This window comes from Camelina sativa, chromosome 8 (assembly GCF_030686135.1).
Source record: "Camelina sativa cultivar CO46 ecotype springtype chromosome 8, ASM3068613v1".
Taxonomy (NCBI): Eukaryota; Viridiplantae; Streptophyta; class Magnoliopsida; order Brassicales; family Brassicaceae; genus Camelina; species Camelina sativa.
The window spans coordinates 28,759,048-28,777,412 of NC_141887.1; the positions used below are offsets into that span (position 1 = coordinate 28,759,048).

The 18,365-nt window shown below is 35.0% G+C and overlaps 2 protein-coding genes, 3 long non-coding RNA genes and 1 pseudogene across 26 annotated transcripts; 1 reads left to right on the forward strand and 5 right to left on the reverse strand.

Annotated features, from left to right (window-relative positions):
* Positions 1 to 1,269: 1,269 nt before the first annotated feature.
* Positions 1,270 to 2,124, reverse strand: LOC104709963 (uncharacterized). Its single transcript, XM_019229006.2, has one exon. The coding sequence runs from the start codon at positions 2,108 to 2,110 to the stop codon at positions 1,283 to 1,285; it is 828 nt and encodes a 275-aa protein (XP_019084551.1). The 5' UTR covers positions 2,111 to 2,124; the 3' UTR covers positions 1,270 to 1,282.
* On the reverse strand, positions 2,027 to 4,160 carry LOC104708796 (uncharacterized; annotated as a pseudogene).
* A 1,383-nt stretch (positions 4,161 to 5,543) lies between these two features.
* On the reverse strand, positions 5,544 to 8,270 carry LOC147940576 (uncharacterized). 15 transcript variants are annotated; one of them, XR_015563506.1, is made up of 6 exons: positions 8,006 to 8,270; positions 7,642 to 7,733; positions 7,310 to 7,424; positions 6,884 to 6,943; positions 6,294 to 6,343; positions 5,544 to 5,823 (listed from the first exon to the last, which is right to left on the reverse strand). It is a non-coding gene; the product is annotated as an uncharacterized LOC147940576 (long non-coding RNA). The 15 variants fall into 15 exon arrangements; XR_015563507.1 differs by having other exon boundaries at positions 7,642 to 7,704; positions 8,006 to 8,223; XR_015563511.1 differs by having other exon boundaries at positions 7,305 to 7,424; positions 8,006 to 8,204.
* LOC147940577 (uncharacterized) lies at positions 5,823 to 6,804 on the forward strand. Its single transcript, XR_015563523.1, has 2 exons — positions 5,823 to 6,398; positions 6,481 to 6,804. It is a non-coding gene; the product is annotated as an uncharacterized LOC147940577 (long non-coding RNA).
* Positions 8,271 to 9,529: 1,259 nt separating the features above from the next.
* On the reverse strand, positions 9,530 to 12,075 carry LOC104708799 (uncharacterized). Of its 8 annotated transcripts, none has more exons than XR_015563519.1 (5): positions 11,771 to 12,075; positions 11,279 to 11,402; positions 11,059 to 11,147; positions 10,413 to 10,471; positions 9,530 to 9,906 (listed from the first exon to the last, which is right to left on the reverse strand). It is a non-coding gene; the product is annotated as an uncharacterized LOC104708799 (long non-coding RNA). The 8 variants fall into 8 exon arrangements; XR_015563522.1 differs by having other exon boundaries at positions 11,279 to 11,394; positions 11,771 to 12,055; XR_015563518.1 differs by having other exon boundaries at positions 11,059 to 11,155; positions 11,279 to 11,394; positions 11,771 to 12,055.
* A 2,390-nt stretch (positions 12,076 to 14,465) lies between these two features.
* Positions 14,466 to 17,423, reverse strand: LOC104708800 (uncharacterized). The gene has a single exon (XM_087460678.1). The coding sequence runs from the start codon at positions 17,234 to 17,236 to the stop codon at positions 14,504 to 14,506; it is 2,733 nt and encodes a 910-aa protein (XP_087316804.1). The 5' UTR covers positions 17,237 to 17,423; the 3' UTR covers positions 14,466 to 14,503.
* Positions 17,424 to 18,365: the final 942 nt, after the last annotated feature.

Below are 18,365 nucleotides of genomic sequence, written 5' to 3' on the forward strand. Positions count from 1 at the left end.
CTCTATTATGACCGACGGTCAGGATTTAATCTTAACTATTTCCTTTTTTCTATTTGTTGTTTTGAACCGTTAGATGAAGATTCTGATATTACTGTAGAAGTATCTAGAGAGAGAGTGGAGCGTGTATTATTATTATTACTTAACTGAAACGTTAAAAGCAAAAAAAAAAGGAAATTCACTAACGTTATTAATTGGAGTCGGTTTATCTTTTCTTTGCAGCCCAGCTAAATTATATTGGGCTTTATGAGAAGCCCATTTGTGATAGATGACATAACATTTTAGGACCGAATCAGATGCAGTCAAACCGGTTGGTTAGGCATTATAACCGGAATCGTCGATGGAATATTGAAATGAAACTAACCAAAAGAAGAAAAATAAACACGCACGAGAAAAAATACTTTAACGGAGAATGAACTCGAACATGATTCCTCAGTTTCTGCAAGGTTCCTCAAATCTCCATCTCACTGTTGGAGAACTCATAACCCTCCGGTAGTCTCTCTGTTCTTGAATCCGTCTGGTCCACCAATGTTTTCTCATTTGGTTTGTTAAGCGAAACGATGACGTTTTTTCTACGGTTTGCTGTTTGATTTAAGCTTGATTCAAAGCCTCTGTTTCTGTTGGAGACTTTGGCTTGCTGGTGTTGAGTGTTGACAAAAAAAACATGGAACCGTGAGTTATATGATGCTTGTTTGGATCCTAGACTCTTTGTTGCTGGCCATTCAAGGTTTCATACTTGAATAGTCTGAGACCATCAAAAGGTTGAGTGAGATGCAATTCTATAACCAAATCCTTCTGCTCATTTTTGTTTGCATCTCTCATGCTCCATGGAACTTCTTCTATTTTTGATCTATTTATCTGCAAATGTTCCTTTGAATTAACCATCGTGATGAACATGCTGATGGGGTTAGTTATCTCTACTATATTCAAAAGTTTCATTTAGTCATCGGATTATTATATCAGTCTACTTTGTATCGCAGTTTTCTGATAATCTGGACTGAATATGTCTTCAATGTTGGTGCTGATGAAGGTGGTGATAGAGGGAAGAGTACAGGGAGTGTGCTACAGTAACTGGACTGTTGAGTACGCTGAGCAGCTCAGAAGTAAGGGATAGGTCAGGAACCACAAAGACAGTTCAAGGGAAGCACCCTTTTCTGGACTACCTGAAGCTGTTGATGAGATGCACCAGAGGTCCTCCTGCAGCCATGGTTATTAAACTAATGATTTGAGATGATTTTAGGTTTTTTTTTCTTCAAATTCAACCCCCTCTTATTCATTCAGTAATCTAAAAATTTAACATCTCATGATAACATAATGTGGAACAAAATACTATTTCAGGGTCCATAAAAAAAACTAATTTGTGTAGACACCGCTTCTTACAAACGAAACAAATAGGTCGAGACATGTGATGATTGTTGGGTAGAAGATGTATCATACGAACAGCGCTGTCATTATTCCACGATGAACCGGGCTTCATGTATAAGTCCCTCCCAAGCATACATTCAACGTGTAGTGTGACACAACAATACTCATCACACATGTAAAACCGCTCCTTGTGATTTATTGCCTGCTCGCAGACTTCACACCAAGACATCATGGTACTTGTCTGAGTTGTCTCCTCCCCATAAGAAAGAGTGAGCATATGCTTATCATACTTATACCTCAACTTTTGAGGCAAAGTAGCACATTTAAAACACAAAACAAAGTCACACTCAATGCAATTGAATGTTTCATCTGTGGAAGCGAAAGAACGTCTTGACTCAGTCTCTTTGCAAACCGAACAAATTCTTCGCTCTCCCGGTTTGGATGTTAAGAACAAAGGATGCATATGACTTTCGTGGTCTAATGGCTCAGAAACTGTGGCACACTGCACATGTAGCCGGAAATAACATTCTTCTTCACCGCATTCATAGAAGAAACCAGTTTTGCACTCCCAAGGACAAGCTGAACAGTTATTTTTTGTGTTTCCCATAACACCTTCATATCTCCCCATTAGAGTGAGTAGATGTGGATGTATCGGGTGATGTAATTTGCGAGAAAGATTTGCATATGTTTCGTGTAGAATAAACTCACATTGCATACAAGAGTACAAGTTACCAAAATAGATTGGCATGACACATGCTTGACATAGGTTATCCTCATCGTACTCTCTATCCGTGTTCTCATCAAGTCTCAAATGATGATGTTGATGGCTAAAATGTAGTATGACTCCAACACTTATCGTCTCAAATGGTTCAAGTTGTTCTTCAATTTCTTCAGGCAGTCCCTCAAGTTCTATGCCATCCCACACATTGCTCTGTGTGGCACATTTCGAATGAGCAGCATAAGCACACAAGCAAAAGCAATAGCAAAATCGCAGGCGGAGCAGTAATAAAATATCTTCTCGAGGTATTTCTCACAGCAATAGCATGTCCTGGTTCCGCCATCCTCCAAGGAGACAAGCTGAAGAGAGTGTTTAGGATGAAGAGGGTGTTTGATCTCAACATGAGCCTTGTTGTATTCTTGATGGTTCTTGCCATTGTAACCAGTGCAGAGAAAATGGGAAGCGTCTGCGCCTCTAGTATACATGAAAATAACCCAGCGTAAAGGGAGGCACGCCAGCTTGTTATTGGTGCTTATCTGGTCAGTCACATGAAACGTTCCTTGCTGCAATCTTACTTGTACTTGAGGGCATAAAGAGAGAAGCTTCCCCCAGTGCATATACTCGGAGAAGGCGAGAGAGACTATTTTAAGGATGAGTGAGATGAGCTCGTGCTCCGGCTCCAAATTCAGTGTTGCATCAAGGAGGAGCATGACATCCAAATCCACGCCACGGTCCAAATCTGAATCAGAATCGGAAGAGTTGATGGAATACTATAGTTGGGAAAGGGATGATATAAAATACCTTAGCGGCTCAGGCTGGGAATCCAAATCCATAGAGTTGAAGAGTGAGATGGCCTGAGAGATGAGTTGCGTCAGCTCCGGCTCTTGCTTGTGCAGCGAATCCAAATTGAAATTGGTAGAGTTGAGCAGAATGATAAGTTTAATAATGGTTGATACGAGCCTGGACATCATTTTCCTCGAAAGTATACTCGCCGAGTCATAGACGGTGAAAGACATTAGTTTCTTAATGAGTGGTAATAGCCGCGACTCCGGCGGGTCGGGTTCGAACCGGGAGAAAGAGATGAACTGAAGCACGAGCGACGAAAGCTCCGAATCCGGTTTGAAACCCTCGGACTGGAAGTACGAGTACAGTTGACCAACGAGTGACGTCAGCTCCGTCTCCGACTCGGCGGAACCGATGAGAGGGATCGATCGAGCCACGAGCGATACCAATTGCGACTCCGGTTCTGAATCCGGTATAGATTTGGCGACGGAGATCGTTTGCTTAATGAGTGATATGAGCTTCGAGTCCGGTTCAGCTGAATCCAAATCCATTGACCTCACCAGAGAGATTACTTGAATCATGAGTGATACGAACTTGGATTTCTTCTCTGATTCCTCCTCATCCTCATCCTGATCAGTTAAGACATATTTTATCTGAGAAATGGTAATTAATAGCAAATCCGTCGGGTGCGGTTCCGACCACGGAGATAATGTTAACCGGGCGAGAGAGATGATCTGAAGAATGAGTGACGAAAGCTCCGAATCCTCCGCCGCCGCTTCTTCTAATAACCCCACAGATTTTAAACACGAGTACATTTGATCAACGAGTGACGTCAGCTCCGGCTCCGACTCGGTGGAACCGATGAGAGGGATCGATCGAGCCACAAACGATACTAATTGCGACTCCGGTTCTGCTGAATCCGGTATAGATTTGGCGACGGAGATCGTTTGCTTAATGAGTGATATGAGTTTCGAGTCTGGTTCTGTTGAATCCAAATCCATTGAACTCACCAGAGAGATTATTTTAATTATGAGTGATATGCACTTGGATTTCTTCTCCTCATCCCCGTCTAAGGCAGCTTTCATTCGAGAAATGGCAACCAATAGCTGCAATTCCGAACCCATAGACGTCTCCGGAAACATGAACGATTCCGAAGATATCGAATACATGGATGATTCCGAGGATTCCATAGTAGAGCCCGCCGAGATATTAGAGAGCAATGACCGAATTGATATATATACTGTTTGTTCGAGTGTGTTAGAGTAAAAGTAACTTTCTCTCAATCTATAAGATACCTCGAAGCTCCTTACACTACTAGTTTTTGGATTTTTAGAATTTAGAATTTTGCTTTACAATAAGTGTCGTTTTAAAAATATTTAATTGAGCGAATTTCTCAACTATTTTAAATATTTTAACCTTACTTATTTTAGCAAGCTATGATCTCTCTGTTACAGATACAGCCAACTCAAGTTAACAGCATGTGCAAATATAAAATCAACTATCGATTTAGAGAGTATATTATTGTTTATTTTCAAATTTTCATGTAAAAGTTTAGAATATTAGACTTTTGTGACTACTGATATTTTGCATTGTATTTTTCTTTAAAGCAGTTAAATAGAGATAGACCAACGGTAAAGCATGGAAATGAAAACTGAAATCGTCAAACGGACACTTTTGCATGTCGATCTCAGTTAGTGATTAATAAAGATCATGCAATCTTTAATTATGTTGTAAAGAAAGAAACAGCTCAACCAAGGTTTTAAATAATACTAATAACTTAACCGTAGACTATATATATATATATATATATATACATATTGACTTCTTCTAACGAATAAAAAAAGACCAAATCAAAACACATTTCAAGAACCATCAACCATACTAGCCCTCGACTTCAGTTTTTTTCGGTTAATTCGGTTCAATTATTTCGGTTTTTTGGTTTTTCTGATTTTGAAAAATGTTACCGAAATGAACCAAAAAAAAATTCGGTTCGGTTAACTCGGTATTCGGTTATTTTTGGTTTTAAAAATTAAAACCGATAACAACCGAATTTTTAAGTTTCCTGATACAATTTTCGGTTCATTCCAATTTTTCGGTTTATTCGGTTTTTTTTAACGATTTCGGTTATAAATTATTAAATTAATTCTGTTTTCAGAGTAAATTAAATGGGCTAAAAAACATAAATCTAAATCCATATATAATAAAACTAAAACAATGGGCCAGAAAATCAACCATCGTAAGCCCACTTATTCAATAACTAAACCTAATTGAAGTGTGATAGCAAAATAAACGTTACAGCGGCAGCCGCTCAACGACAAAAATTTCCCAAAAACGAATCTCGCCGTCTCAGCTTCCGGGAAAGCTTGATTTTCCCACCTTAGGACATACCATCATCCTCGACCGTTACCTTCTCCTGTACAAGAAGAAGACGAATACCCGAAGAGGAAGAAGAAGCATCGACGGCGGGTGAGTGCACGAAGTAAAGGTAGAAATCTTTTAGGGTTTGTATATTTTTGGTTAACCGATCGGTTTGGGTGAACCGAATCGAAATAACCAATAACCGATTGTTAATCTTAACTGCTGCCGATCGGTTCAGCCTTTAGAACCGAACCCGAACCGAACATCCAAAATCTCGGTTCGGTTTATAATCCCAGGGCTAAACCATACCATATGTCCACCATAGCTAACGTGTATATTATTATTATTACAAACTGCTATCGTGAATAGTGAATACATCTATACTATTAATTTGGGAGTACAAAACCACAAAAAAAAACTGCCAAAAAATTCTATAATTTGACCTTACGATCAAACAAAGGAAGAAAAATAAAAAAAAATTTAAAGGCAATAAAGTAAATTTAATTGTATATGGGAGGCATTTCATAACTGTTTGGGAGAATCTCATTCGGATCCTAGATATATTATAAGTGTATCCAAACACTCTCTTCTTCTTCTTTTACCTGTAGGATAAAAGAAATAAAAAAATACATCATAATCATCATAATTGCGGAGGAAATATAAAAATGTCAACTAACAGAATCCCTCATGATCCTCTAGCGTATCATAACAAGAGGCGAAATAAAATCAAATCATTAACTGCATATATTTCAGTATAATCACATATATTCTCATTTCAGGCAATCACACCAACCCTTACCTCTTAATTACCATTTGTTCGTACCTCAATAAATAAGTAAATCAATAGTCAAAACAGAAAAGGGAAACAGTTTGATCCAATCCCTATTCTTACTATCCTATATCATATCAAAATACAAAATCAAATCAAAAACAGAAAATCTTCTATTCAATACAGCGAATATTCTACCTTTCACCCAAAGCCAACATCAACTACTATATAAACCATAGTATAGAACGTCAATATTAAACTCATCAAACATACAAACAAACTGAATAGAAAATAGAAAATCACCTTCGTATGGCTGCCACCGATGGTTTCACACATCTTTCCAATCTCAAGGCCTTCAAAACAACATGGAGGATAAGAGTCAAGATAGTTCATACTTGGAAGCAATAAGTGAGTCTATGCATCTACCCCATCATCTAAGCGAGTCTATGCATCTGAACAATCATTAACACCCTAGAAGTTGTCTATACAGCCAATACATTTGGAGAAATATGAAGAAGAAAATGGTGTGCATACGAATGATGTGGATTTGACTGACAAAAAGATCGAGACACTAAAGCTGAAGGTTGAGAATAAGTGATTTGTTGTCGTTTTCTAGCAGTTTAGAATTTTAGATGACGAATGTATCCAGCTATAAATCTGTTTATCCAGCTATAAACATTTCTATGAAGAAAATAGAGAAATGCAATGAATTTCTATGACGAACAGAAATTTTTTTTTGATCAAGTAACCTTTAGAATCTTTATTAGTTTTATTCACCATACTTAGCTCCTTTATATGAAATTTTTTTCATCATGTAATAATATAAAATAAGGTGAACTGCACCTTACCATTGACTTAATGTATATAAGGTTTGAAAGTAAATAAAAACGTGCCAGGATCTGTAGGAGGAATGGAGGATAGTAGATGAAAATATGAAAGCAAGTCCAGCAAATCTGTGCAATCAAGAAAATATAAATCTCTTAGACCACAAGAATTCATACACTCAGATATAACTTTGCTATAGCCTGCGCATATCTTTATTTCGGTTATATGAGGAGGCCTGGAATCCCACTTTTGCCTTTGCATCAAATCAAATATACATTATGATCCTATTTGTATTCTCAATAGTAAAAAAAAAAAACATTTACTATTATTATTCTGTTATTGTCTCAGTCTGATTTGTTTTCATTTTGTCAGATACCAAAAGCAAAGTATGAGATGATGATAAGCAAAAAGGAGTCAATAAATATATATATATATATATATATATATATATATAACTATGATAAGAACTAAAATCTGAAACATGATTACTCTACTTGATAAGCCATTATAAAGAGGCTTTGTGCTGTTGCAATTGAACTGCGTGCATGGGTTAATCTCACATCCCATAACAATGCTTTCCATTCTTTTTTGTTTCTCTCCTCTGCAAAACTGAACAAACAATTAATGAGAAAAACAAAAGAGCGGCAACAAAGAAATAATATAAAGATTGAAGAGACAGCTCAAGTCGTCGGATTCAAATTGAATACAGGAGAAGGATGATGGAATTTGGAAAATAACGTCAAAACCCAATTGGGGCTGCTGCTAATTAAAAAAAAAAAAAAAACAACTTATTGTAACTAATTAATTAATTAAGCTTTGTGCTTACTTGGAGTGTGTGTGAGAGAGAGAGGGGATCGTAACTCCAAAACTAATACGAGTGACATGGAAGCTAAAGCAAATCCAGCAAATGGAGTCAATCTAATAAAAGAGCTTCAAGTCTTAAACTTACATTGTACCAACAACAGCAAATCTGAGCATTTTATAATTAATCTGGATCGGAAACTTGATTTAGAAAGAAAAAAAGAAGCAAAAAAAAACCCTCGCTCACAAATTTAAAAGTTCATGAAACACACAAAAATCCCAATATGAGTAACTCAAGACTCAAATCTAAAACATAGCAAATCGACTTGAATCTGATTTGATTTTGTCGGGAAATAATACTAATATGAAAGAGAGGTGATTAGATTTACCTATGATGGTCATAGCCTCATAGGATTAAGCTCAGAAGATTTAGAGATTCATAAGAAATAGGAATCGAAGGTAGAAATGAAAAGAATGAAGGAAAAGGAAAAGGTATCAAGGAAGAGATCCATTGGCTGACAGGTAAAATAAGAAATTGTTTTCTCAGGCGAAACTGAAGGCGGAGACGGCAAGGGTGATGTTTTTGTCGTTTCATTTTTTTCTTTTCTTTTTGTTTTTGTTTTTTTTTCCCTTTTAATAAACTTCAACCAATACAAAGAATGAGATCCAATTAATTTTCAACATATGATCTATCTTAAAATATTAATAGACTTCTAAAATTATGGCCCTTGGGTCGAATTATTATTATTTTTTTAATCAAAATTTAACTATTATAACTCTTCTCATTATTATAAAGTAAAATCAAATTTATAAAAAACCCCGCACGAAAGAATATACGTGAAATAGTTTAATAGTTTATAATATATATGAAATAATTTAATTTGTATGGGCTTTCGTGCAATCCTTTTGGGTTCGGATATTATCCCATGAGCTTCCGATAAACGGATTTAGGTAAATAGAACTCATTGCTTATTTTTTGATACATGGGTTCGGTTTGGTTCAAGTATTACCAGGTTTAGGTACCGTAAAAAAATATTTAATTAATTAAATTTAAATAAATTTAGCTAAATTTTGACTTATTTAAGAAATAATTTTAGATATTTTGACTATTTTTGATGTTTAGGTTTAAAACTAATTGAAAATTGAAATATTCAACATTATAACTAAAATTTTGGGTAATTGAATTATATTAATGCTAAATATTATAAATAGTTTTTTAATATATTTATATATTCGGGTTTTGATGGATACCCGAATGGATACCGGGTATTATCCAATCCTGACCCTAACCCGAACCCACGGGTATTAGAAAATAGAAACCAATAGAGTTTTGTAGGTAAATCCGTACCCAAACCAAATCCAGTTTTTGGGTCGGATTTTGGGTTGGGCATTCGGATACGGTTTTTATGCCCATGCCTATTCTATATTATACAATCTTAAAGTAATTTGTATATTATAATTTTTTTTATTGAAACGTTTGTTATCCATAGGTTTTGCAAAATCAAACAAGATGAATGGAACACATTTCTCTTATGGGTTTCGCGGAATGGGTTTTCTATAGTTAAAAAATAGCAAAATTATTACAAGGCAAGCCTAACGAGATAGATTTGTCCAGCTACAAAATTTAGGTCATTTGATTTGACAAATTTTAATTAATATTACTGGTAAATTTTATCGGTTTGATAGTTCACGGGAGGATACGAGACGAGTTTTTTTTGTTAGTTACGATCTGGGACGAGTCTTCGGTTAGTTCCGGTTTGGGATGAAACGGTTTGATAGTCCACAGAAAGGGAAGAGACTTTAAACTTTAAACATATCACCTTTCTCCTACTATTTTTTAATATGCCACTAATAATAATAAAAACAATTAAATCATTTTTTTCTCTATATCGAAGTAGAAACAAATCAACGAGTTTGGACTATGAATGTTAATAATATTTATATAAAATATGCTTACAACATAATCTAACACGTACATAACATATTGCAAACTTGATCGTAAACTTAGTTTTTAAAATCAACCTTGCACATATGTACGGATCCGAACCTAGTCTATACTATTAATCGGGGAGTACAAAAGAAAAAAAAAAAAAAAAAAAAAAAAAACTATACAAAAATTCCATATATTACCCCTACGAAATAAACTAAAGAAGAACAAGGAAAAAATAAAAAAAGGGCAAATGAGTAATCTAAATTCAAAAAAGGACGCGGACCCTCTTTGTTTGCATATTACTCTATTCGGATCTTAGTTATGTTAGTTGTGTATCCAAACAGTCACTTGCTGTCAAACCTGAAAATGCAATAGAATTCAAACAACATCATAAAAAAAAATATTCTCATTTCAATCAATGGCAACAGCCCATACTCAATAGTTACCATTTTTCTCGTAATCAAATAGGTAAGATTGCAACAACTTTAATGCGGAAATCCCTAATCATCTGCTTCCGTATCATATCAATCAGCAAAATGGAATCAAAAACTTAACTGACTATATTTTCAGTTAATGTCAAATATTCTTATTTCTATCAATCGCAACAATCTAAACCACACAATACTCCATTTTACAGCTAACCATTAATAATATCAATCATCTCAAACGGAAACGGAAACAGTTTGGATCCAATCCCTAATATTACTATGATATATCATATCAAACCCAAAATCAAATCAAAAAAAAAAAAAATCTTAAATTGATTTCACACAAAAACCGAGAATTGATATCTTCGATTACTATAAAAACCATAGAATACAACGTACATAAAAAAAACACATCAAACAAACAGAATAGAAAGTAACCTTAGAATAAGTCATGGCAGCCACCGATGGTTTTACACACATGTTTCCGAGTTCAAGTCCTTCAAAACAACATGGAAGATAAGAGTCAAGATCATGCATACATGGAAGCAATATACCATATACACTGGAGAGACAATAGAGATGATATTGGCTGATTCTACAGTAAGTTTCTCTCATTTTTCTTATAACTTTAAAAATATTACCTTCAAACAATAGAACTTACAAGTTTTAACAACATAGGCACACACAGATGAAGATAATGATTGTTTTTATCTTGTCTTTCATGTAGAAATTCCAGAGTTTACAAGATTAGACTAATGTAAGTTTATCTTAACCTGCCTTATGATTATTTTAATGGAGTTCAAATTAATATGTCCGGTTATATTACGTCAATGTTTTGATTTGCCAGGCACTCACAGATGAAGATACTGTCGAGATCAACAAAAATTCTTACTCTTAAAGGTGATTCAGAAATATATAGATCTATTCATTCAACTTATCATGTTTGCATAATGAAACAATTCTTTTATAAATAAACTTTGCTTTTAAAAAAATTTCATTAACTAAATTCAAACTACTCATCAATTTTTCTGAAAATTCTTAAAACTAATAAATCATTTCAATAGGAAACATATATTTTTGGTACCTTTTGACCTTGGTAATTTTAGGATCATATGGAGAGCATCTTGCCATATCCTTCTTTAAGATGTTTCCAAAAATATTATCCTGCAGTTCCTGAGATACTAAATAAATACAAAGTTACGATTAAGACATAAGATTTTCATAGGCCCTTAAATTGAATGATAGAAATGTTTTTCTTTCATTTTGCAGGTACGTAATGTTGTAAAATTGAAGAAAACGATCACCTGATGTTTTTTTTTTTGTAGGGAGGACGACTTCGAAGACATTGAAGATGATTAGCTCATAGTACCCAGAGAGTGAGGTCTCAGAAGCCTCATATCATATTCTGCATTACCGAGAGCTCAACAGCTCCAACAAAATGGAACAATAAATTAGTAATTGTTGATCCCTGAACCGAACTAGATGCTAATGATAAATTCAAAATAGCAATGCAGCTACGAAATCAACAAGTGGACAAACAGCAACAATAATTAATGAAACAAAATTCAGTTTTGCATGAACTTCAGAATCGTCAAAAAGAAGGACCACCAGACTCGCTAAAAACCAAAGCACATCTTCTAAGGAAAATTCATGTTACAATTTAAATTACTTGAGTGATCTATACTTGCTTGGGGTTATCTCACGAAACTTAATGAAAAAGAAGACGAAAACGATATCTCTTACCCATGAAATAATCGAAGATGAAACGGGTAAATAGGATTCACCAAAATTCTCACCTACTTCACTAATTGCTCGATTATATATAATCACATCGACACAATGAATCTGAAGAGACTCTTGATTTGGGGCTTGGGTAGAGTGAAATCGTCACCAGAAAGTACTATCACCGGATGTACTGGTGGTGAAGAGCTCGAAAATCAGCAGGTCTTGCAGTCCTTTGTTGTTGCCCAATTGATTCAGAAAGCGGAGGTGTAAAAGAAATTTAGGTCAAAAGAGTTTTGTTAGTCGCACTTTCCTTTTCAGATTTGTTTATTATTTGTCGAGATTTTTTTTTTTTGGGCAAAAGATTTTTCTTTTTCTTATTACTTTAGAATAGTTTTTTTTTTTTTTATAATAAAAATACTATTATATAAAGATTACATTGTTTCTTATATATTAGTATGCTTTACGTTTTGTACCATGCCACCTATTTTCTTGATTCACAGTTTCACACGAATATGCTAAAAAAAATAAATTTCAAAAAACATTAACTAGATTTACGCATAAAATAATTACTATAATTGTGATAATTTTTAAAATATTATTTATGGATAAATACCAAAATTGAAGTTTATATTTTAAAACACCATTATATAGTATAGATTTTTCAAAACCAAACTAATAGAAATGAATAAATAATTAATATAATTTTAAAAAAGGAAAATCTTAAAAATAACACTAAAATAAGTTTTTTTTCCAAATTTAGCCCAACATCTCTAAAATTCCAAAAATAGCATTAATTAATCATTCAAAATTAAATCTTAAATTCAAAATACTAAATCTTACCCCTCAAAACTATACCCTAAATGTGAAATTGAGAACTCAAACCTAAAAAAAAAATTATATAAATTAATTTTAAATATTATAATGTGTTAAATAGTGTTATTTTTGGAAAAATTTGGAATGTGTGCTATAATTGTCCACAAAACTTGTTTTAATGCTATTTTAGGTTATTTCTCTTTAAAAAAACTAAATAGTTTAATAAATCTCAATAAATTGGTAATAATTTTTTAAAAATAAAGTCTTAGAATATGTTACAATTGAAATACATTAACTTTGCAATATATAACATGTTTTCCAATTTATCTAAGATAAAATTGGAAAATTTTAAAAATAAAAACAACAAACTATGTTTTCTAATAGTTGTAATTTTAAAACAATATATGATCCAATATAAATGAATTATACATAAAATAAAGAAGTCAACCAATGAATTTTATAAAGTTTTTATATCATATGATATATAATATTGATTATATTTGTGTTTGTCCGAAACAGAACTTCCGGAATTTCTATTTCATCCCATTTCTAACCAAAAATACAAAATTTGTCTCATACCATGAATGCAACGAAACATAAATTACACCTATCTCTAAATATGTATATTTCTCTCTAACGGGATTTCATCATTTTTAACGGTTTTACATGCATATATCACAAGTTCAATCTAACCGACCATTAATTTGGTTTATTTTGATCTCAGTGTGACCTTTGGATCATTCTGATTTTTAAATTATCTGTAAAACCACTATTCAAACATTAAAAACCAGATTGAAACAAAACTCAAAATCAAACAAAGTACCAATATTTCTAAAACCAGACCAGAAGGTGAACCAAAAGTCTTTTGAGTCACTAAGTCAACCGGTCGGACCGGTTGAACCACAGATCAATTAGTTTTTCATTTCGTTTACATTTTATGAATATAATATACACTTTTCTATAAATATATGAACAAAACCCACATTATTAAATACTAAACAATTAAAATTAAACTTTAAATGAGTACATAAAATAACTAAGTGATTCTTTTATAAATAACAACATTTATTTTTAATTCGGTTTGAGTTTGAAGTGTGATAATAATAATTTTTTAAAATTTTAGAACGGTCCACCGATTTTATCCGCCAGTTTATGGTTTTAAGCGGGTTTTCTGGTTTTTTATGGGTTTTTATTTTTCCGGTTTTTAAAGATAAACCAAACTGCAATGTCCACCGGTTTGCGGTTGGACCGGTCCGACTGGCCGATTAGGTACAGGTTTAAAAACATTGCTAAATACCCAACTAATATGAGTTCGGATACTATATTAATTTAATCTGTTTACAAGCGTATCTCCGTACGTACGTCTTAACTAATGGGTCGAACTACTTATAATTCTTTTTATATATAGACTGATTTGTCATAGAATAATTTTAAATATATCGGATTTTAAAAATGTTTACAAACTAATACAAATTAACAGATTCAGCAATTTCAAACTATATGCAAACATACTTTATATAAAAAAATAATCCAACACACATAATAAGTTGCAAATTTTATAGCAAAATTAGTTTAAAAAATCAAATCGATCCCTATGACTCTACTGTGATACCGTATGCCTATTATACGAAACCTGATTCTGGGCCTATACAACTTTCACATGAAAACAAAACAAAATTGTTGAATGCCCAATTTTGAGTTTTGGTTACGTAGTGTAGACTGTGTAGTAGTGTACAATCAATTTTAAAATACTGGCATAGCATAATGCACAGAACTCTAAACATAGTTAGATTACATAAATTTGGATAACTTCTCAAATTGTATTGGTTAGGATGATAATATGGAAAACGGTATTTAATTTTATTTCGGGCTACTTAAATAATAACTTAGAAATAGGTCAAAAAAAAAATAATAACTTAGAAACTAATGAATAATATGGAAAACGGTATTCAATTTTTCGTTTTTTTTTGTTCTTCAAACTAAATCCCCTCTTATTCATTCAGGTACATCTGCCAATAACAAAATATGGAACAAAATATCGTTTGAGGGTCCATAAAAAAAACTAATTTGTGTAGACACCGCTTCTCACACTCGTAACAAATAGGTCGGAACATGTGCTGATTGTTGGGTAGAACATGTATCAGACGACACTGGTCGTTAATATTCCACGTTGAGCCAGGCTTCATGTATAAGTCCCTCCCAAGCATACATTCAACGTGTAGTGTGACACAACAATACTCATCACACGTGTAAAACCGCTCCTTATGATTTATTGCCAGCTCGCAGACTTCACACCAAGACATCATCATGGTACTTGTCTGAGTTGTCTCCTCCCCATAAGAAAGAGTAAGCATATGCTTATCATACTTATACCTCAACTTTTGAGGCAAAGTAGCACATTTGAAACACAAAACAAAATCACACTCAATGCAATTGAATGTTTCATCAGTGGAAGTGGAAGAAGGTCTTGACTTTGTCTCTTTGCAAACCGAACAAATTCTTCGCTCTCCCGGTTTAGATGTTAAGAATAAAGGATGCATATGACTTTCATGGTCTAATGGCTCAGAAAGTGTGGCGCACTGCACGTGTAGATGGAAAGAACATCCTTCTTCACCGCATTCATAGAAGAAACCAGTTTTGCCCTCCCAAAGACAACCTGAACATTTATTTTCTCTATTTCCCATAACACCTTCATATCTTTCCACTAGAGTGAGTAGATGTGGATGTATCGGGTTATGTAATCTGCGAGAAAGATTTGCACATGCTTCGTGTAGAATAAACTCACATTGCGTACATGAGTAGAAGTTACCAAAATAGATTGGCATGACACATGCTTGACATAGCTTATCCTCATCGTACTCTCTATCCGTGTTCTCATCAAGTCTCAAATGATGATGCTGATGGCTGAAATGTTGTATGACTCCATCACTTATCGTCACAAATGGTTCAAGTTCTTCTTCAATCTCTTCAGGCACTCCCTCAAGTTCTATGCCATCCCACACATTGCTCTGTGTGGCACATTTCGAATGAGCAGCATAAGAACAACCATCCTTGACGCAAGAATACCCCCCGTAATCATTATCGATCTTTTTGCGACAAACACCACAAGACCAATCTCCTTGGTCAAAAGAATAGGTGAAAGAGATACGATGAGGATGGCGAGATATCCTAATGAGATGTGGTAAGTTGAGACAGCTTTGATGGACCACAAAGTCACAAGGAGGACATATATAGAAAGGACAGCTTGATGAATGTGTCAATGCACAGAGGTTGCAAGGAAAAGGAGCCTGACTTGGGAACAGAGAAAGTGCATGCTTGTGCCACTTGGGATGGTCCATAGGGAAGACACGTGGTTTTTGCACACAAGCAAAACGAATAGCAAAATCACAGGCGGAGCAGTAATAAAATATCTGCTCGAGAAACTCATCACAGCAATAGCATGTCCTGGTCTCGTTATCCTTCAAGTCCAAGGAGAGAAGCGGAAGAAATCTCCTGGTTTCCCTATCCTCAAAGGAGACAAGCTGAAGAGAATGTTTAGGATGAAGAGAGTGTTTGATCTCAACAAGAGCCTTGTTGTATTCTTGATGGTTCTTGCCATTGCAACCCTCACAGAGAAAATGGGAAGCGTGTACGCCGTCTCTAGTAAACTTGAAAATAACCCACTGTGAAGGGAGGCACGCCAGCTTGTTGTAATTGGTGGTCCTCTCAATCACACGAAACGTTCCTTGTTCCAATCTTAGTTGTACTTGAGGGCATAAAGAAAGAAGCTTATTCCAACCCGGATAGGTATAGAAGGCCCGAGAGACTATTTTAAGGATGAGTGATATAAGCTCCTGCTCCGGCTCCAACTTCAGTGTTTCATCAAGGAGTAACATAACATCCAAATCCTCCAGGGCATGGTCCAAATCTGAATCTGAATCGGAAGAGTTGATGGAGATGGAATGAGAATATAGTTGAAAAAGGGATGATATGAGATCCTTTAGCGGCTCAGGCAGGGAATCAAAATCCATAGAGTTGAAGAGTGAGATGGCCTGAGAGATGAGTGGCGTCAGCTCCGGCTCTTGCTTCTGCAGCGAATCCAAACTGAAATTGGGAGAGTTGAGCAGAGTGATAATTTTAATAATGGCTGATACGAGCCTTGACTTCATTTTGTCCGGCAATGTACTTTTCCAGTCATAGACGGTGAGAGACATTAGATTCTGTATGAGTGGTAATAGCTGCTTTGGATCCGGTTCCGGGTCCGATTCCAACTGCTTCTTCTTCTTCTTACGTAATGTGGAGCGGGCGAAAGAGATGATCTGACGAATGAGTGATGAAAGCTCTGAATCCTTCGTTGCTGCTTCTTCTTCTGAAAAACCCATAGATTTTAAACACGAGTACATTTGACCAAGGAGTGACGTCAGCTCTTCTGGCGGCTCCGACGAGTCCTCCACGGAACCGATGAGAGGGATCGATCGAGTCACAAGCGATACCAATTGCGACTCCGGTTCTGCTGAATCCGGTATAGAGTTGCCGACTGAGATTGTTTGCTTAATGAGCGATATGAGCTGCTTCGACTCCGGTTCCGGTTCCGGTTCTGCTGAATCCAAATCCATTGACTTCACCAGAGAGATTATTTGAATCATGAGTGATATGAACTTCCATTTCTTCTCCCATTCTTCATCCCCGCTTAACACGGATTTCATTTGACGAATGGCAGTTAATAGCTGCAATTCCGAATCCATGGACGATTCCGAGAGATGGAGAGAGTGGTAATGGTATTGAGATATACGTACGTATATTGTTTGTTCGATCGAGTCTTGTTGATGATGAGTAAAGAACTTAGAAGACCCTCGAACGGACACTTTTGCATGTCGATCTCTGTTAGTGATTGATTAATAAAAAGAATCTTTGATTATGCGGTAAAAAGAAAGAAACAGCTCAACCAAGGCTTAAATATTGAATAAAGACCAAATCAGAGATTAAGTGCGTTTTGTCTTAATTGGTCTTATATTTTTGAGATAATTAAAATCAAACAGCACCATGTCATCTTAAATTCTACAAGCTGTCCGAGCGTTAAGCAAAGTCAACGAAGGATTTAAATAAGATTAGAAACCTGAACAGTTATATACGAGTTATTTAGGTGTCGGCCTATATATGCAATCGAACCGGTTCGAATCAAATGCAATCGAACCGGTTGGGTAACCATAATTAATTACCCGGAATCCTCGATTAAATAAAATTAAACGGGGAATGGCCTCGATCGTCGGAACTCGAACAAGATTCCTATTTCGGCGAAGTTCCACAAACCCTCGTAGCCGCTCCGCTCCGTTCGCATTCATCATCGGCAATATATTAGGAATCCTCCTCTTCTTCATATTCCTCTGTTCACTGCGGTTCGTATGTTCAAAATAACTCAAACCACTCCTAAGAAGTGGTCTATCAGCCATAGATCCAACAATTGGACTGATATATCCACTTTTGTTTACACTTTTCATATTAAAAAAAATAAAAAAGCACTTGACGCAAATGATTAGTATGTTCAAAATATATCAGTCCAATTTTAAATTATGAGCCATTTATCAAAACGTGGCTCTGCGTACTAGATGCTCTGAGTTCATACAAAAAGCTCGACGATCCACACTTGGCCACTTTTGTGTGTGTAAAAATTGGTATGTGGTAGAAAAAGAATTCAAGAGCCACTAGATTTTTTCCTTATCCTTCGTCTGACAGAGTAAGCTGTTATAAATTCATTCATTCATACATACACTTGCTTGTTCAATGACAATGAGTGAATTCACAACAGTGTCTTCACGCGTTTACTTGGCGTTTGTGCTGATGTGACCACTCTATGATTAATAACTACTGTCAGTT

What these genes read in the sequence shown, in the direction of transcription:
- LOC104709963 (XM_019229006.2), bottom strand. Translation starts at nt 2,110, where the DNA reads ATGCCAATCTATTTTGGTAACTTGTACTCTTGTATGCAATGTGAGTTT.
- LOC104708800 (XM_087460678.1), bottom strand. Translation starts at nt 17,236, where the DNA reads ATGGATTCGGAATTGCAGCTATTAACTGCCATTCGTCAAATGAAATCC.